The sequence below is a fragment of the Lolium rigidum genome, chromosome 1 (assembly GCF_022539505.1).
Source record: "Lolium rigidum isolate FL_2022 chromosome 1, APGP_CSIRO_Lrig_0.1, whole genome shotgun sequence".
Lineage (NCBI taxonomy): Eukaryota > Viridiplantae > Streptophyta > Magnoliopsida > Poales > Poaceae > Lolium > Lolium rigidum.
In genome coordinates, this window is record NC_061508.1 from 18638340 (window position 1) to 18659616 (window position 21277).

The 21277-nt window shown below is 42.8% G+C and overlaps 1 protein-coding gene across 2 annotated transcripts; it reads right to left on the reverse strand.

Moving 5' to 3' along the window:
* Window positions 1-14557: 14557 nt before the first annotated feature.
* On the reverse strand, window positions 14558-19623 carry LOC124685008 (probable E3 ubiquitin-protein ligase XBOS36). Of its 2 annotated transcripts, none has more exons than XM_047219279.1 (6): window positions 19142-19623; window positions 16622-16681; window positions 16107-16178; window positions 15875-15999; window positions 15274-15785; window positions 14558-15186 (listed from the first exon to the last, which is right to left on the reverse strand). In XM_047219279.1, the coding sequence occupies exons 1-6, from the start codon at window positions 19319-19321 to the stop codon at window positions 14816-14818; spliced, it is 1320 nt and encodes a 439-aa protein (XP_047075235.1). In that variant the 5' UTR covers window positions 19322-19623; the 3' UTR covers window positions 14558-14815. The 2 variants fall into 2 exon arrangements, with proteins under 2 accessions (XP_047075235.1, XP_047075234.1); XM_047219278.1 differs by having other exon boundaries at window positions 16613-16681.
* Between the last annotated feature and the right edge of the window lie 1654 nt (window positions 19624-21277).

Consider the following 21277-nt stretch of genomic DNA (forward strand, 5'->3'; position numbering starts at 1 on the left):
CTCATACTTTGTTGGTCGAAACAAATATTAACATCCAGGGATGGAGTAAGTGAGGCCAGGTAGGATGCACAAGATATTGATATGTGTGCCATCACACCAGGCTCACTTGCTCCACCCCCGAGTGCACGAGTGATCGACCAACCATCTAATCATCGGCAAGTACAAAAACACCACCAAACCAGCAACCATGGTGACATAAGTCAAGATGCTCAAACACACATAGCATGCATGGAGCAGATGCTCCAAAGGGATTATTCATCACTTGGTATATAGACCAAGTGATGCTGGCAAAAGAGAGGCCAATCAAGAACCGAGTAAATCCAGTAAGTGATAGATATGCCTAAACAAGCAACAACACATAGCATATCCCAGCTAACCAGATGAGACAAGTCTTGGAAGCCAACTTAATCACCTAGCACCACCTAGCCTTTTAAAACCATCAGAAACAGTCATTTTTCTTCAAAGGATACCACAGTGGCATTCATTTACATGATCCCCTACTGTGGATATCTCTATTTTCATCAAAGCCAACAAGAAATAGAAATTTATCATTACTCAGTTGAGTTCAAAACAAAGTTGGGGTACCATAAGGGATTATTCATCACTTGGTAGTAACCAAGTGATGCTGGCAAGAGAGAGGCCAAGCCTGAGCTAGTCAATCCAGTAGAGATGGATATGCATAAGTAAGCAAGAACACATAGCCTATCCAAGTTAACCGAGATAAAACCAACCTTGACAACCAACTTAATAACCTAGCATCACCTAGTCTTTTAAACCATCGAAACTTCCCATTTTCTTCAAAGGATACCACAAGTGGCATTCATTTACATGATTCCCTAATGTGAATATCTCTATTTTAGTATACCATCATAAGCATTCCATTTAAATCACACATTTTAGTATCTGTTCTTATCCAAGTTTTTGCCTCAGCCTTTGCATCATTGGCTGAGCCAAGACATCAAGCATCTGGCCAGGGAGCATTCTTTCTTTTTAGGGAACTATATGAACTATATGCACATGATCCAGTAAGCATCCCCACTAATCAGAGCATTATAAGCATAGTAGCATACCATAAGCTCACAAGAATCCATCAAGTAAATCTTCACAAGGATACCACAGTAGCATAGTAGCATACCATAAGCTCACAAGAATCCATCATTTTCTTCACAAGGATACCACGGTAGCATACCATAGTAGCATTTCATGCATTTAAATGAACCAAGTAGCATCAAAACCAACCAAATGTCCAACTAGCAAGCAATACCAAGTGAGCAAGTCTTCATTACCTTGTACCAGGTTCAGACATGGATTTATTTCCAACAAAGGATGGAAATCAAATTAACATCATTGAATTAAATTGAATCATTACCATCACATGGTTCATCAATAACAAGTGGCAGTAAACCTCCACAAACAACAGGTACATATGATCCAGTAAGCCACACAGGCATAGCAAGTGATATAAGTTGACAATAACCAACACCAATATGTAGTAGCAGCATAGAAGTGTCACTGATATAGAACACTCCTATAAGCATCACTAGCTCACCGGTTAATGGTAAGCAAGTACAGAGAGGCATAGACAAATTCTATTGCTTAAGACAAGCAACAACAAGGATTAGCAGCATAACAATATACTAACCACTAGCAATCCAGGCTCCAAATGGAACCTTTGGAGCAGATAGAGCTAATATAGCATGTCACTGCTAGTAGTTGGTGTTCATATGAACGCCATGTGAAGCAAAACGATTAGGGGCAATGCATCCAGAGCAACAACAGCAATGCATCCAGAGCAACAACAGCAATAAACCTAGCAGCACAAGCAAGAGCACGACTCCTACGTGACCGTCGTCACCGACATCGACCTCAACCACGCCGACCTGGCCACCCAACCGAGCGAGCATTTCGTCGAGCACGTTGTGCTCGCGCGGGGGAGGAAGAGGGAGGGGAGGGGAGGGAGCTCACCGACGACAACGGCAGTTGTGGAGGAGCTCACCGACAACGACGGCAGGGGTGGAGGTCGCGGCGGCTCCTCCACCTTGACACGGCGGCGGCTCCTCCACCTTGACACCGCGCCGGCCCCTCCTCCTCCACGCCGCAGCGGCTTTTGCTGCTGGTGGCGGGGATGGGTGGAGCGTGGCGGCATGCGGCCCTCGCGGAGGAAGGCGGCGACGGCGACGGCAGCGCTCGCCATGGAAGGCGGCGGCGCGGGGAGAGGGGAGAGGGGAGAGAGTGGTATACGGGCGAGGGAGGGGTACGGCCATGGTATAGGACACGTTATTTCTGTGGCGCACCGAGGCCAGTGTGCCACAGAACACGTTATTTCTGTGCCGCACCGAGGCCAGTGCGCCACAGAATACGTTATTTCTGTGGCGCACCAACTGCAGTGCGCCGTAGAAAAAGTAAAACCAATGATTGGGCGTGACAGGGTGTGGGCCCCACCAAGTTTTTGTGGCGCAGTGTTCCATGGTGCGCCACAAAATTAAGCTATTTCTGTGGCGCACCGTTCCTGGTGCGCCACAAAATAAAATTCTGTGGCGCATTCTTAGGGGTGCGCCACAGAACTAAGCTCCGCCTATAAGGGTTTTCCTACTAGTGTTATGAGGGGTGCTAAGTATCTTGGAGCTTGCTAGGCTAAGGGTGATACTCTTGTACTATTCTATAACTAAACCAAGTGAATCCTAATTCAAAAGTAACTTTGATAAATAAATAAAAGAAAATACAAGAAAGCTTGTAAAGTAAAAACTTGGGATAGGACCATAAAGTAAAAATGTAATGGTGCCTTGCTCTTGTAGAGCTTTGCACATGGGAACTTTGCAAGAGTGTTAGCTTGCATTGGTAAAAGCTTGCCTTGATTGGTGAGGTGATCAAAGTGTTCTTGCTCTTCTTCTTGGTAGAATACCTCCTCCTCTTGATAGTCTCCGGTACTAGCGTCTATAAACGAATACGAGGATACAATCACCAAACAATACTTAAGTACTCTTAATTGGCCTTAGTGGCTCACACAAATGATCTAGCATCACTACTTAACACTGTTCACAAATTATGCTAGGGTTTCTTACTTAGTATTAGGAAAATAATTTCCTCTCATTGAAATACGGATTAGGGTTTCTCTTTAATTTGTGAGAAATAATTTCCCCTCATTGAATCTTCTTAAGATTTAATCTTCTCAAACAACCATGTATGATCACATGTTGACCAAGGTCAACACTTCACACTCATCATTTGAGAAAAGTAATTTAAATGAGATTTATCATCTCATGTGATTTAAATAACCATTGTAAATTTAGATACTATTTTGATTTAAAATTCATAAGTAAGCAAGTATGAACTTATGCAGTAGAGGTCATCACATTACTTCATATCACTTGAGAAAATGATTTAAATGAGGTGCTACACCTCATAGATTTAAATTCCTCAAATTTGAAATGGTTTAAATGGACTAGTATTGACTACTTAGCCAATATTTGCTTCTAGCCCATGATCATGTACAGAACCTATACCATATTTTTACATAATAAATTAGAGTTTGTTAAATGTGAATTATTTCAATTGGATTCACTTCAAAATTCAAATTGGTTGATTTTTAAGATTTATTTGAAAACTGAAAAGTCTCTGTTTTGTTATTTTTTCTGTTCAAAATCTACACCATATATGGGGTTGAGACCAGTGAGGTTAGTTAGATAATTTCTTAGGCTTTCCAACGATATAGAGTTTGTTCAAAATGGTTGAGTAGATTTGAAGCTATTTGAATTTTAAACACAGCATCAGTAAAGAATTTGACCCCATCTAATTATTCCAAATTTGAAAAGGTGGGCCTGCGCGGGAAATTTAACGGGCTGGCCCAGCTATGCGTACGTTGCACGCGGGCCGCCTGACTAGTGGGTCCCAGCTGTCAGTGTGTTTAAAACACCGAAACGGTACGCAGTGAGCTGCGCCGTTCGATTAAAAGGGGGATCGACGGGCGAGGTTCATCACCTTCCTCGACAACGCCCGTCGGGGACGAAACCCTACCGGCGGCAGAGGGGATCGTCGGCGGCGTACCTGGGCTCTGGCAGGACTTGGTGAGGCGGGCGATCGAACGAGGAGATGACGGCGAGGCAGAGGGTGGTCGCAATAGGGCTTGGGGTGATGTAGATCAACGGCATCGTGGAGCTACTATGGCGGCGGACTCCGACCAAATTCCGGTGAACTAGTGGCTAATTGAGGAAGGGAAGTGGTCGAGGAGATCAAGGAGAAGGAGGGGAGGAGAGTGGTGTGGAGAATGCATCAAGGGGGTGCATCTATATATAGCTGCGCGTGGGTGCCCATGGAGGTCATCGGCGTCCATGGTGCTTCAGGGCGCGAAGGGGCAAGCTAGGGGGTGCATCGTGTAGGCGACGGCTAGGCGGAGCTAGCGCGCGTGATGGCACGCCAAATGATGGTCTGAGGCGTGCTGGCGACGGTGGTGTCCTCGCAGTACCGTGGCGGCGAAGGTTGATCATGGCGACGGCGTCAGTGCTTCTGCGAGCCAGCAAGCGTGTCTAGCAAGGTCCTGGCATGGCGTGGAGTGTGCACGCGCAAGAGGAGGGGAAGGGAAGGACGACAGCGCTCGATCGAGGCAGCGTATTGGCGCATCCAGTAACGTGCCAGTGCACGCTCTGGCGGGTCCAGACGTGGTGATCACGTTGCGGCCAAGGCTTGTCGTGCATGGTTTGGAGTTGGGATCTTGTCCAGCATGCTCAGAAAAGTTAGAGAGGCTAGTTTGGCAAGGTTGGAGGGAGGGGTGAGGTCCAGGGTAGGGTTTTGGCATGGTGAGGTCAATCATGGCCGGCATGAGCTTGCTTTGATCATGTCCAGCCCTGTACTGTGGTACCCTTGCCTTGCTGTAATGCAGAGGTGTGAGGAGGGTTCAATGATGGCCAGGGTAAAGTGGGTTTAGGCTAAAAACCAGTGGTTAATAGGATGTGTGCCAAAGTTGAAATGTTGCCTGCAAGGTGTTTGATGAATTGGCCGCATGAAGATTTTTGTGGAATTTTGTAATTATTTTTGGTGGAGCTCAATCATATAAATAGAGAAGGGGATTGGTGGTGGTCATTTTGATGAAAGTTTGCACAATTTCGAAATGGGGATCATCTTCTCTTGACTTCAATGTCTCCACTTGTCAAATCTATACTGGTCAACCTGGTCAACATCAGCACTAATGGTCAACATGAAAGTTTTTCACTTTCATATGGTCTTGGATGACATGGCAAGAGTTGACCAAGTTTGGTTGAAGAAAAGTCAAAACCAAGGGGGTAAAGTGATGAAGATTTTATAAATCTCAATTTGGACCATTATCATATGTATGTTGGTTTTGAGATTTTCTTTGATTTGATTCTGGTTTCTTTGATGCATTTGTATTTGTTTATCATATATAAGTATTCTACAAGCAATAGATCAAGCAATGGTGGCCTTGGTTGAAGATTTGCAAATTTGGCTAAGTGTATGTGAGTGAATTTTGGGGATTTTCTCCCTATTTGATTTCTCTCTTTTTGATTTGATTTTTCTTGACTCTAATGTGATTCTTATTAGTTTAGAAACATTCCCAAACCATTGAAACCATTGCAAAAGGTCTAGATCAAAGATTTGCAAAATTGGCCATAACACATAAGAGGTGATGTGTCAAATTTCATTATTTTTGTAAATTGTTCACCTTGCTTTACTTGGGCATGGGTTAGGGTCAATTTAGTATTAGATTAGGTTTAGAAATGGTTTCACACTATTTGGTCAAGGTTTAAAGGCATAAGGCAAGATTTGGGTATTATGGCTATGTGTCGCATATGCCTCTATGCATATGGTGCATTTGATTTTTAATTTGACTTGGCTTGACCCAAAAGAGGTTGTTGAGTGTTGAAATGGTATATAGGGGTGATCCCACCATTCACAACAAGTCTTAGGGTCAAGATCCTCAAATACACAAATTTGCTATTTTACTCTCATATGCCACTATGGCATTTTTAGTTTCTTTTTTTATTTTCTTTGGATTTACTTTGGATTTGGTTTGATAAGTGCTAGGTAAGGTTTATGAAGGTTTTCCAAACCTCTAAACAAAGTAGAAAGGTCTAGGGTAAAGATTTATAAAAATAGCCATAGGCACATATGCCTTTTTCTTATTTAATTTCCTTTTATTTTATTTTAACTTGGGTGATGAAAAGAGGGGTGAGGTTTAGGGTTTAAGATTGTTCAAAGTACTATAACAAGCAATCATGGCAATAGCACAAGAATTAAGCAAGATTGCTATGGATCAAACTTAATTGAATAAAAGTTTTTGTTAGTTCCAAAATTTGGAAAATAGGGAAAATCATTTGTTGTGTTTGAAATTTTTGGGATGTTGCTTGCAGTTGACGAAGTCGACGATCTTGAACGTGCCATCGAGATCAGATCCTTGACACCTCTAATCCCCACAGACGGCGCCAATTGACAAGGGATTAAATTATCAATGCCTACAAGTTGTAGACTAGGGTTTTGTTGGAAGTAGAGGGCAAGTAGATCTCGAAGGTTTCAGCCGAAAAGTACTCGACGAATGTAAAAACTATGGGTTTGTAAGACAATGATTCGATCCTCTCTTTGTCCCTCGACTCCCCCTTATATAGGAGGCGGAGCCGAGGGATTCGTGATACACAAGAGTTACAGAGTCCGGGAGGGTTTCTGACCCGTCCCTCAAGATTGCAAGTCTATGTTTCCTAATACAACTCTAACTTTCCTTAACACTATCTTGGGCTTCCGAACTTTATATTCTTCGATATGTAAACCCCGGGTACTATCTTCGGCAGGCCCATTAGGGATGCCCATGTCAATAGGTGAATCATAAACATGATATATATATATATTCCTATCATATGCATCTTCTCAAATTACTCAAATGTACAATAAGAAGTTTTCTTTACAAAAAAGGATTTTTTAAGAACCTCAATATTTTCGAAATAAGGAATTTCATGCCAAGATGCAACCTACAAGAGGATGGATGCTATATGAGTATGCATGAATAAGATACTTGTTACCGAGATAGCAATGGCTTGATGTAGTAGATAAGAGTTCATCGATCATCCTAGCTTGACTCCAATTCTCATATGGTGACAACACCTTCCTTATAGATGAGACAAGCCTCCATTGCATCTCCAATGTACCTAAAACATCATTCAAGTATATCTTGGTCCCCAAACTTATTGGGTCCAACATGGTTAGTGATGTCTACGCACGCTTCTATTCCTGTAGACAGTGTTGGGCCTCCAAGAGCAGAGGTTTGTAGAACAGCAGCAAGTTTCCCTTAAGTGAATCACCCAAGGTTTATCGAACTCAGGGGGGTAGAGGTCAAAGATATCCCTCTCAAGCAACCCTGCAATTAAGATACAAGAAGTCTCTTGTGTCCCCAACACACCTAATACACTTGTCAGATGTATAGGTGCACTAGTTTGGCGAAGAGATAGTGAAATACAAGTAATATGGATGATTGTAAGTAGTAATTGCAATCTGAAATAAATATGGTAGCAAGCAAACATGTAGCAGAACTTGTTGGAAACGGTGTTTCAATACTTAGAAACAAGGCCTAGGGATCATACTTTCACTAGTGGACACTCTCAACAATGATATCATAAAGGAATATAAATATAAGCACTTCACTATGCTATCCTGAATTACTCTCTGGCCGGATAACGAACACTAATTCACCGTGTAGGGCTGCAAAAGCAAACCTTAAAGATGTATTCCCAAGTACTAATAAACACCCCACGCTATCACTGTGAGCATTCATAGGAGGTACTAACACACCACAATTTCATAGAGACATCCAACTCAAATCATAACCCAGTGAACAAGTATTCTGTGAAATATAGCATAAGAGACCCACACGGTGCACACACTGTCACCTTTACACACGTGGGACAAGGAGTCTCCGGAGATCACATAAGTAAAATCCACTTGAATAGCATAACGACATCTAGATTACAAAGCTCATCATATGGATCTCAATCATGTAAGGAAGCTCATGAGATCATTGTATTGAAGTACATGGGAGAGAGAGATGAACCACATAGCTACCGGTAGAGCCCTTAGCCTCGGGGGAGAACTACTCCCTCCTCATCATGGGAGACAGCAACGGCGATGAAGATGGCGGTGGTGTCGATGGAGATGACTCCGGGGGCAATTCCACGTCCCGGCGGCGTGCCGGAACAGAGACTTCTGTCCCCCGAATCGGAGTTTCGCGATGGCAGCGGCTCCCCTGGAGTCTTTCTGGAGTTTCGTCAATTGGTGTAGGGTTTTCACGTCACGAGAGATTATATAGGCGAAGATGCGGCGCAAGGGGGTGCCTGGGGGGCCCACCCCATAGGGCGGCGCGCCCCCCTCTAGGCCGCGCCAGCCTATGGTGTGGAGGCCGTGGGCCTCCTCTCCGTCTCCCCTTCGGTGTTCTGGTCCGTCTCGGTGAAATAAGATGCTTGGCTTTTGTTTCGTCGGATTCCGAGAATATTCCCCGAACAGCCTTTCTGGAACCAAAAACAGAAGAAAACAGGAACTGGCACTTCGGCATCTTGTTAATAGGTTAGTTCCGGAAAATGCATAAAACTAGCATGGAACATCAGAAATTATAAATACGTTGGAGACGTATCAAGCATCCCCAAGCTTAGTTCCTACTCGCCCTCGAGTAGGTAAACGATAACAAGGATAATTTCTGAAGTGACATGCTACCAACATAATCTTGATCAATACTATTGTAAAGCATATGAGATGAATGAAGTGATTCAAAGCAATGGTAAAGATAATTACTAAACAACTGAATCATATAGCAAAGACTTTTCATGAATAGTACTTTCAAGACAAGCATCAATAAGAATTGCATAGGAGTTAACTCATAAAGCAATAAATTCTTAATAGAAGGTTTTGAAGCAGTACAAAGGAAGATATAAGTTTCAGCAGTTGCTTTCAACTTCAACATGTATATCTCATGGATAATTGTCAACACAAAGTAATATGATGAATGCAAATAAGCAAGTATGTAGGAATCAATGCACACAGTTTGACACAAGTGTTTGCTCCTAAGATAGAAAGAAGTAGGTAAACTGACTCAACATAAAGTAAAAGAAAGGCCCTTCGCAGAGGGAAGCATGGATTACTATTTTTGTGCTAGAGCTTTTATTTTGAAAACATAGAAACAATTTTGTGAACGGTAGTAATAATTCATATGTGTTATGCATAAGACATCCTATAAGTTGCAAGCCTCATGCATCGAATACCAATAGTGCTCGCACCTTGTCCTAATTAGCTTGGATTTCCATGGATTATCATTGCATTACATATGTTTCAACCAAGTGTCACAAAGGGGTACCTCTATGCCGCCTGTACAAAGGTCCAAGAAGATAGATCGCATTTGATTTCTCGTTTTTGATAGATCTCAACTTGAGGACATCCATACCGGGACAACATAGAAAACAGATAATGGACTCCTCTTTAATGCTTAAGCATTCAACAACAGATAATATTCTCATAAGAGATTGAGGATTAATGTCCAAACTGAAACTTCCACCATGATACATGGCTTTGGTTAGAGGCCCAATGTTTTTCTCTAACAATATGCATACTCAAACCATTTAATCATGAAAAATCACCCTTACTTCAGACAAGGCGAACATGCATAGCAACTCACATGATATTCAACAAAAGTGTGATAGTTGATGGCGTCCCCAGAAACATGGTTACCGCTCAACAAGCAACTTATAAGAAATAAGATACATAAGCTACATATTCTTTACCACAATAGTTTTTAAGCTACTTTCCCATGAGCTATATATTGCAAAGACAAGGAATGAAGTTTTAAAGGTAGCACACAAGCAATTTACTTTGGAATGGCAGAGAAATACCACATAGTAGGTAGTTATGGTGGACACAAATGGCATAGGTTTTGGCTCAAGGTTTTGGATGCACGAGAAGTATTCCCTCTCAGTACAAGGCTTTGGCTAGCAAGGTTGTTTGAATCAAACACAAGTATGAACCGGTACAGAAAAACTTACATAAGAACATATTGCAAGCATTATAAGACTCTACACTGTCTTCCTTGTTGTTCAAACACTTTAACAGAAAATATCTAGACTTTTAGAGAGACCAATCATGCAAACCAAATTTCAACAAGCTCTACAGTAATTCTCCACTAATAGGTGCAATCTACATGATGCAAGATCTTAAACATGATCTATTTGAGCAAAACAATTGCCAAGTATCAAATTATTCAAGACCATATACCAATTACCACATGAAGCATTTTCTGTTTCCAACCAAATAGCAATGAACGAAGCGGTTTTCAACCTTCGCCATGAACATTAAAAGCAAAGCTAAGAAAACAAGTGTTCATATGAAACAGCGGAGCGTGTCTCTCTCCCACACAATGAATGCTAGGATCCGATTTTATTCAAACAAAAACAAAAATAAAAACATACAGACGCTCCAAGTAAAGCACATAAGATGTGATGGAATAAAAATATAGTTTCACTAGAGGTGACCTGATAAGTTGTTGATGAAGAAGGGGATGCCTTGGGCATCCCAAGCTTAGATGATTGAGTCTTCTTGAAATATGCAGGGATGAACCACGGGGGCATCCCCAAGCTTAGACTTTTCACTCTTCTTGATCATATTGTATCATCCTCCTCTCTTGATCCTTGAAAACTTCCTCCACACCAAACTCAAAACGAACTCATTAGAGGGTTAGTGCATAATCAAAAATTCACATGTTCAGAGGTAACACAATCATTCTTAACACTTCTGGACATTGCCCAAATCTACTGAAAATTAATGGAACAAAGAAATCCATTCAACACAGCAAAAGAGGCAATGTGAAATAAAAGGCAGAATCTGTCAAAACAGAACAGTACGTAAAGACGAATTTTTTAGAGGCACTTAACTTGCTCAGATGAAGAAGCTCAAATTGAATGAAAGTTACGTACATATCTAAGGATCACTCATGAATTTTCGCAGATTTTTCTGAGTTTCTTACAGGGAGATCTACTCAAATTCGTGACAGCTAGAAATCTATCACTGCGCAGAAATCCAAATCTAGTATCAACCTTACTATCAAAGACTTTTACTTGGCACAACAATGCAATAAAATAAAGATAAGGAGAGGTTGCTACAGTAGTAACAACTTCCAAGACACAACAAAATAGTAGCAAAATAAAAACATGGGTTATCTCCCAAGAAGTGCTTTCTTTATAGCCATTAAGATGGGCTCAGTAAATTTAGTGATGCACTCGCAAGAAATAAGAGTTGAATCAAAAGAGAGCATCAAAAGTAAATAAGATACACTTTTAAGTCTAACCCACTTCCTATGAAAAGAAATCTTGTACACAAATAAATTCATGAAGATCAAACTGACAAGCATTGGAAGATAAAACACGAGTAACTTCAAAATTTTCAGCATGTAGAGAGGTGTTTTAGTACCATGAAAATTTCTACAACCATATTTTCCTCTCTCATAATAATTTCCAATAGCATCATAAACAAACTCAACAATATAACTATCACATAAAGAATTCTTATTCACATGCATAAAAGTATCATTACTCTCCACATAAGCATAATCAATTTTATTAGTAATAGTGGGAGTAAAACTATCACAACCATCATTGTAATCATCATAAATTGCAGGCATGGTATAATCATAATAAACTTTATCCTCCATAGTAGGTGGCACCAAAATACCACTATCATTATAATCATCATAAATGGGAGGCAAAGTATCATCAAAGAAAATTTTCTCTTCATAACTTGGGGGACTAAAAATATCACAACTAGCTTCCCCAAGCTTAAATTCTTCCATAGCATTAGCAATAATATTGTTCAAAGAGTTCATGCTAATAACATTGCTACAACTATTTTGCAAACAAAGTTCCATGGGTTTTTTAATTCTCTCTTCAAACACATCATGTCCTAATTCAATATAAAGTTCATAAAGATCTCTAATTTTTTTGTTGTTTTCCATTAAGCCTAACTAGTGAAATAAAAACAAGAAACAAAAAGATATAATTGCAGGATCTAAAGGAAATAGCTTCGAGCACTGACACACCGGCAACAGTGCTAGGAAATAGCTTAATAGTCGGAGGATGTGAATACCTTTTACCTTACCTCCCCGGCAACGGCGTCAGAAAATAGCTTGATGTCTACGCACGCTTCTATTCCTGTAGACAGTGTTGGGCCTCCAAGAGCGAGAGGTTTGTAGAACAAGCAAGCAAGTTTCCCTTAAGTGAATCACCCAAGGTTTATCGAACTCGGGGAGGTAGAGGTCAAAGATATCCCTCTCAAGCAACCCTGCAATTAAGATACAAGAAGTCTCTTTTGTCCCCAACACACCTAATACACTTGTCAGATGTATAGGTGCACTAGTTCGGCGAAGAGATAGTGAAATACAAGTAATATGGATGATTGTAAGTAGTAATTGCAATCTGAAATAAAGATGGCAGCAACCAAACATGTAGCAGAACTTGTTGGAAACGGTGTTTCAATACTTAGAAACAAGGCCTAGGGATCATACTTTCACTAGTGGACACTCTCAACAATGATATCATAAAGGAATATAAATATAAGCACTTCACTATGTTATTCTGAATTACTCTCTGGCTGGATAACGAACAATAATTCACCGTGTAGGGCTGCAAAAGCAAACCTTAAAGATGTATTCCCAAGTACTAATAAACACCCCACACTGTCGCTGTGACATTCATAGGAGGTACTAACACACCACAATTTCATAGAGACATCCAACTCAAATCATAACCCAGTGAACAAGTATTCTGTGAAATATAGCCTAAGAGACCCACACGGTGCACATACTGTCACCTTTACACACGTGGGACAAGGAATCTCCGGAGATCACATAAGTAAAATCCACTTGAATAGCATAACGATATCTAGATTACAAAGCTCATCATATGAATCTCAATCATGTAAGGTAGCTCATGAGATTATTGTATTGAAGTACATGGGAGAGAGAGATGAACCGCATAGCTACCGGTAGAGCCCTTAGCCTCGGGGGAGAACTACTCCCTCCTCATCATGGGAGACAGCAACGGCGATGAAGATGGCGGTGGTGTCGATGGAGATGACTCCGGGGGCAATTCCACGTCCCGGCGGCGTGCCGGAACAGAGACTTCTGTCCCCCGAAACGGAGTTTCGCGATGGCGGCGGCGCCCCTGGAGTCTTTCTGGAGTTTCGTCAATTGGTGTAGGGTTTTCATGTCACGAGAGATTATATAGGCGAAGAGACGGCGCAAGGGTGTGCCTGGGGGGGCCACCCCATAGGGCGGCGCTCCCCCCCTCTAGGCCGCGCCAGCCTATGGTGTGGAGGCCGTGGGCCTCCTCTCCGTCTCCCCTTCGGTGTTCTGGTCCGTCTCGGTGAAATAAGATGTTTGGCTTTTGTTTCGTCGGATTCCGAGAATATTGCCCGAACAGCCTTTCTGGAACCAAAAACAGCAGAAAACAGGAACTGGCACTTCGGCATCTTGTTAATAGGTTAGTTCCGGAAAATGCATAAAATCATTATAAAGTGTGAGCAAAACATGTAGGTATTATCATAAAACTAGCATGGAACATCAGAAATTATAGATACGTTGGAGACGTATCAGTTAGACTAACCACAATATATTGGACACACTACATATAAATATGTGCATATTTAGATGAAATTTGAATTTCATGCACATCTTAGCCATTTAGGATTTGATGGAGTATATCCTATATAATGGATCGAAGAAAGTAAGCATGCTACAAGTATAAACAAATTACATACACGCATGCACAAATTTTTTTAAAGATCCAAGAAAGATATACTTTGGACAAAACACCAAGTGAATTGAATAAGGCATAAAGGTGTCACCAAACAAATTTGTTGTCCAAATTATATCAAAGACGCAAATCACAAAAGATTTGTTCAACAAAGTTCAACAAATGAACTAAGAAGAAACCATCGAGCATAAAGGATGAAATAAAGCAAACATGCTCAAAGATTTATCTCATTCAAGCAAATAAAATATGTAAGAAGGAATGAGATAGCAAACTCCCCAAAAGAGCAAGGTTCAAACAAATAAACCAAACCCTCTACACTTTTCACAATGGCACAATGTACCGTAAGGAAAAGATTTGTCTTCCAAAACAAACACTTGATATGAATCAAGAGAATTTATCAAATGATTTTTCAAAGGGACAAGGAAGACACATGGGAGCAACAAAGATTTCTTGAAAATAAAATAAGGAAATAAGAAGCAATCCAAGGTGAAGGTGATCCATAGATTCAACCACATACAAGATTATCAATTGTCAAAGACAATGAGTATATTGGAATTAATTTCCGGTGGAGTATTAACAATGGTGGTAAGGATCAACTTCACAACAAAAGGCATAGGATAAATATATATGATTTAAGTACTATGCACCATCGAAGATTCTTGATAGCTTCAACTTAGTCAAACACAACAAGAAAACCCGATAAAAACTTGGAATAGAAAAGGCCAAGATAGAGAATCAAAGGTCTAGGGTCTCCAGCTCCTCCCACTGCGCTGGCGTGATGGACCGGTTCTCGAATATTCTTTCACTTACACCATTGGAAAAGAATCACTAGTTTGTATGGGATCAAGAAACCGAATTTATACAAGAAGAAAAGAATGTGTCTATCCCGTATCTTATACTATGTACATTTCACAACCCAAACACAACAAATCGAATGGTTTACGTCTGCATCTATTCATATATTGCATACTACTACGACTATCATGTGAACCTGTACGTTCATGGATTTCCATGAAGCTGATCCGGCAGGAATCTCAGGACAAGATGGCCGCGGGGGCAGCGAACGGGGCGCAGTAGAGGGCAAGCGCGGTGGCCTCTGAGTCCATACCGTCGCCGCCGACGTAGCTCTGCCGGCCGGTAGAGTACCGGCAGGAGCTTACGGGGCTCTTCTCCACTTCCCGGCCGCCGCCATGGCAGTTCTGGCAGCGGGCGCACGCGCATGCGAGGGTGATGTCCAGGACGTCGTTGTCGTCGGATGCTGAGGCCGCGATGGCCTTTCTGAAGGAGGCGATGCCGCTCCGGCAGAGCGGGCACGGGATGGTGCCGGCGAGCCCGGGCACCTCGTAGGCCTTCATCACCGTGCACAGGTCCATTGCGCACTTCAGGCACAGCTCGTGACCGCACACTGCACATAGAGGTGGGACGATCATCATTAGTTCATGAACAGGTCTGGAGTCTGGACAGCAAACGAACCGAGCATGGTCGATCGTACCTTCGGCGGCGACGTTGCAGGATCTTTCCAGGCAGACGGAGCAGGCGTCCTCGTGGTTGTCATCCTCGTCGGTTGCAGGGATGAACGGTGGCGAGGTGGTGGCGTGGTCGGCGGCGATGGCGAGGAGGGAGGGCAGCGGGAGGGAGAGGTAGGCGGAGGGCGGGAACTTGGGGACGGTGAGGTGCGACTTGGGCGACAGCACGTGCTCCAGCCAGTTGCAGTTCCACATCCGGGCAACGTCCACCGCCAGCCACCCGTTGCAGTTGGCGACCATCTTGTCGGCGCCCCTGGACACGAGGATCTGGCAGCACTTGACCTCGCCGCCGGAGGCCGCGTAGTGCAGCGGCGTGCTGCCGGCGCCGATGGCCGCCATGGGTGCCGCGGCGATGGGGGCCGTCTGCGCGCCCAGGGCCGCGTGCTCATCGATGAGCAGGTGCACGCAGTCCACGTGCCCGTGCAGCGCCGCCAGGTGCAGCGCCGTCACGCCGCCGCTCGCCGCCCTGTTCACGTACCTGCAGAGCACGCGCAAGCCAAGGTCAAACGATCGTCGCCGACACGAAAAAAAAAATGTCTCCGGCGTTCTGACGCGGAGCCTGCTTACCGGACCCTGTCGCCAGCTGCGCCACCGCCCGCGTCCGCCAGCAGCAGGCGGACGCACCTCACGTGCCCGCCGGCCGCCGCCGCGTGCAGCGCCGTCCGGCCGCTCAGGCCATCCGCCTTCCACACCTGATCAATTCATCCACAGCTAAAAAAGATCAGAACCAAATTCTCGGTCAATGGTCTGCAAGAACAGCTGGATGGCCAGTGATTCTTCACCGGACGAACGAACGTACATTGCATCTGAAGGCCAGCAGCGTCTGGACAACCTCCCAGTGCCCTGAACGGCACGCTTGCATCAGCGCCGTCTTCAGTTGAATCATGCAGAAAAACACAAGCAGAGTGAATATTGCAGGATTTCTTTACCGAAGTGGGCAAGGAGAACCTATTTACATGCAATGCAGATTAAAACATGGCATATGAAACCTTTTAATTTCTCTGTTACACTCTTGCTATGCAGATGCACAAAATTATTGTACGGTATGGTTCCATAAAGATATATTAAACCAAACACTAAAATAAACCAAGACAAGACACAACACGACCGAGCAGCGTTGCATTGACGAGCTCGATCTTGCGAGGTGTCGGCGTCAGTCAGAGACTGGCACACAGTTGGTTGAGGACTTGAGATTGAACTCGAGATAGATCATATCGACCCATAAAATTAAATTCATGAATAAGATCTAGAAATGAAATGCAGTGGGTAGCCGTTGGGTCTTGGGTGTTATTCAGTGGTGTTCACCTCACTGACCTGTCCGTATATGTTCCTGGCGTTCACGTCGGCTCCGTTCTCCAGCAGCAAGGCGGCGATCTGCAGAACGCGCAGTACAGGAACAGTCAGTTAGTTAACAGATCCTATCATTATCACAAGTTATGGACAGGAGCTCTGAGCGTAGATTTTTGTAGCACGAGCTAGACATAGCTCATTTTATTATTAAACTAAAAAACGTCATCTTAAAGTTATACAGAATTCTAAAAAAAATCCTAGATGTAGATAATGATGTATTTTATCAAAATGCAAAAACAAAAGAAGAAATTAACTCCAAAAAGCTTATTTTGACTATGCAAAATGATAAAATCTTGAAATTGTGCATGGTTCATATTTTCAGATGTCATATTTTATCACTTTTGTGCAACCAAGGATATTAGGTTTTTGGAGCTGTTTTTTGCATGTTGATAGAACACTTCATTCTCTACATATGGAATTTCTTATGGAAATTTTGAATCTTTAAAATTCCTTTTTATATTTTCAAAAACAAGCTACGTGTAGTTTGGGCTACACTTTGTTTTTTTTGAAACAAATCAAAAGACTTCCCATTTTCATTGATTAAACAAGAGCTCTTTTTTTTTTATCTCGGACGCAAAAGCTTAATTGACGTGACACGATCGTCCAATGAACTAATTAGGTGGAAGTAAATTTGACTGATCATCTAGGGCTGCTCTATTGAAGGATTGGTGACAGTTGGGGAATTAAACAGTTAAGCGGCCGGTGGATATGATCGGAATTTGTCAAAGTCCTTGTGATGCTGTTCTGAAACATGGATCAATGGATGGATGGGTGCAGCTTTGCTAGTTGGCTGTACTATTGATAAATGTCGGAAGTTCAGAACAAGAGCTTGCTTCATTTTTTTTCTCGGACATGCAAAAGCTGAACTAATTCTGCACGTGGGCCTTAAGCAAGCAAGCTGGCTGGCTGGCGATGGATATGATCGTTCGGACAGAATTGTCAAAATCCCTGCTGTGATGCTATTCTGATGCGACGGCCATTAACACATGGATGCAGGCAGCTTGGGTGTACATATATTTGCAGAAATGTATGTACTTTCCTCCGTATGACATGTTGATAAACCTTCCAGAATATTCGATGCTTTTTTCTTCAGTGGTTTTTCTTACATGAACTTTCTTTTATTTTTCACTTCCTAATAAAGAAAAATTAAAGAATATCACGCTACATCTACTTTTTAACATTAAATTTGGCGTCGCTGTCCAATGTTAAATGTGCACATATTACATATATATGCCCTTCCCTCGACGTACACGACAGGAAAATCGAGTCAACAAAAACTTTCCGGTCGATCTACCAGTACAGATCAGCACATTCTCACATCGGGTGAGAGTAACCCCTAGAAAATCAATTAATTACTCTAAAGCCACTTGCGTCTGGTGGTACATCTCTCTAACAGCGACTCTTGCCCCTGGTTTTGCCACAAACCGAAATGAGCCGTGTCGCTTTGGAAGTTAACCAGCCGGAGGTCGATTCAGCAGGTAACGTGTCAGCTCGTCATCAAATTATTCATGTCTGGTTAAAGCTATGGTGATTATGCTAGTAGATGCGTGGCTACAAAAAGGCAACGTATTTTCTCAGAGATGGCATGAAAGATTTTAAGAATTGTATTGCCTCCGTTTGGAAATATATAAGTGACTCGGATTTATCTAGTTTCGTATGTATCTAGATAAATGGAGGGATCACAATTTTGAATTCACTTCACTTTTATCTTTCCCATTCCCACTAATACACTTTGCTACGACGAAATGTGCAACATATACAATCGACCCGCTACTGCCTATATATGCCGCTAAGATGATCAATTTTACTAACTTCATCAACAAGACACCCAGAAATCACACACAACCACACCAAAAAATCCTTGTCATGTGCTATTTTCGATGCCTTCTATTTTGAACTCTTTCTACAAGACTATATACCTCCTGTCTATATAAGAGGTTGTGGAAACATTTGTACACGCCGTGTTGGGTGCTTCTAACAAATACCACCTGATGTGATGCAGGAACTAAGTTTTATTTTCTTGGTTTGGACTCTAATGCATTATGCTAGAGCTCTCCATTTTGAAACAAAATGGCTAGCTAGCTAGCCGGGATTCAAATGGAGTAGATCATTATTTATCTATGTTTCTATTTTTGCTTCCTTCTTTCTTTCGTGAGAAGGGCGGCGTTTTCTCCCATATGCCATTAAAAAAAGTGACGTGACCTAATTAACTACTGCTATTTGCGAATCAACACCAAAAATCTCGATTAATTGTGCGATGTATACTCGACTGAATGAACCGGTCGATTCTTGACCACTTATGCTTGTTGCTGGAAACCTGCTCCCCGGCCGTATCAAGGACGAATCTACCACATGTATGGCCGGATCAAGGACGGGCCGGCCGGCCGGCCGGGTAAAAGACCGTGGGGAAAATCGATCGGCAGAGTCGTCGACGCCACGAGCATGCATGTGTTCGCTAGTGCGTACGCGCAGCTAGGTACGTACCTCGTGGTGGCCCTTGGAGGCGGCGAGGTGCAGCGGCGAGCTGAGGTTGCCGAAGGTGGCCGTGCACCGCGCGAGGCCCGGGTCCGCCGCCAGAAGCCGCCGCGCCTCCGCCGCGTCGCCGTCCCTCGCCGCCGCCGCCAGCCGCTCCCCTAGCCCGGCGCACCCCAGCGCGTTCCCCATATATGTATGATCGACGCACACCGGCACCGCCGCCTGCCGTCGTTAGCTGCGCTTGGTAGCAAGGGGAGCTAGCTCACGGGCGAAACGTGAAGAGTTTGGCGAGGCCGGACGGTCGGCCGGCGGAGGCTAGCTAACACTCCGGTTGTTGGTAAAGGCGGCCACTGAATCTTGGTGAGGTGTGAGAGCCTAACACTATGACGAGACACAATATATATTTCTGTCGTGGATCTATTTCTCCCCTAGCTAGTTTTGTATATGCACTCTTCTGGCTTAGTGTGATCATGACCCATACATATGAGAGATTTTTCTTCTTCTCTCTGTACGAGACTGCGACTATGGGTATGAGGCCACCAGGTGGGCATTAGCGTATTGATTAGTTGTGCATGGCCGGTTTTGCACATAAGCCCCTGTGTATTTGTGGATTCACTTGCCCTGGAATATTTCTTTTTCGATAGTTAAAATCACTACTACTCAAATAACACTCCAACTCGTTGGTAGACTTAACCGGTGGACTAGAGGTGAGATTGAACTACCGCTACAGTGACTTGAGAATCCCTTGTGGTTGTCACTCATCGAGTGAAAAGTTTTTTTTTTCGAAATGAGGAGCAAAGTCCTAGCCTTGGCATTAATCGGTGCACACATTATTTTATTACACTATTCAGAGTGTTAGATACAGGAAGTTTTACAATTCATGAATCGTACATGGTGTACATAAAAAATCAGCCAGCGAAATAAATGAAAAGGGAAGTTCTTACGCATCATAAAGACGTCTAGTAAACGGCTAGCCACCCTTTGCGCCTCCGGCGAAACACGTATGACCACTCAAGGATGCAATAAATAACCATACAGATAACCTGTACAAAATGAGCGGTTCCACCTTTATTAAAAACCATATCATTTCTGCAGTTTCACAAAGCCCATATTAAACCGCAAACGCACATTAGTTTGCTTTTCAACTCCATGCATTGAGCCCGTTACCAAACATACAAGTAACATTAGCGGCTGGGGGAATACTAAAAGTAAGATGAACCACTCTCCAAATTAGACGAGCAAATGGACACGTGAAAAAGAGATGGCTAATAGACTAGTCAGAGTCACAAAAAGCACATTTCTTACAACCATTCCAATTTCACATAGCGATATTATCTTAATTTTAAGAGGATAACTTTAACATTATAGAGAGATGCTGTTGATTTGCTAAGGTCCCCTAACCAGATATCCTCCTAAATATGAGCATTTTCGCCATTCCCTACACTAAAGGGACCTCTATTAAAGAACTCATCTTCAACTCTCATTAACCCTTCTCAGAATTGACAATTAGTTGATTTAGCAGTCACTTGTGACAACGTCTTATGTTTAAGATATTTGTTATGCAGGTGCTCCTGCCACACAACTCCTCGTTTAAAAGTTTGTACAACCACTTACAGAGCAAACATTTATATGTAATGTCGAGGACTTCGATCCTAAGAACACATTGGTCTTTGGGTCAGCTGATGATGTTCCTTCTTGTCGGTATATATTTTCATTTGTGTTGGTCGCTTTGTCAGAAAAAAACGAGACTGATAGAAATATAATCATTTATGTACCCCTATAGGTTTCTCCTAGAAAAGATAACATGAAGATTGGCAATCTAGTTAGACCAGAGTTTATAAGCACAAATCTATTGCCATATGATAATAAATTTATTTCCTAGCAGCCGATCTTCTTCCCAAAATGAGTCTCCACTAGGTTTCATTATTTTTTTAATAATCATCTATAATCAAGGTTCAAAAAAGCGCTAGGCGCTAAGCGAGCGGTGAGGCACTGCTTAGAGGAAATGTTGCTTAAGAGAGCTTAAGCGCGGCTTAAGCGCTCAGGCTAAAATTGTACGAACATGAAACAACATGAAACAGGAAGTCAAAATGGGCACATATAACCCTATAATATGCTGTAAATTTTTATCTTAAGCATGTAATG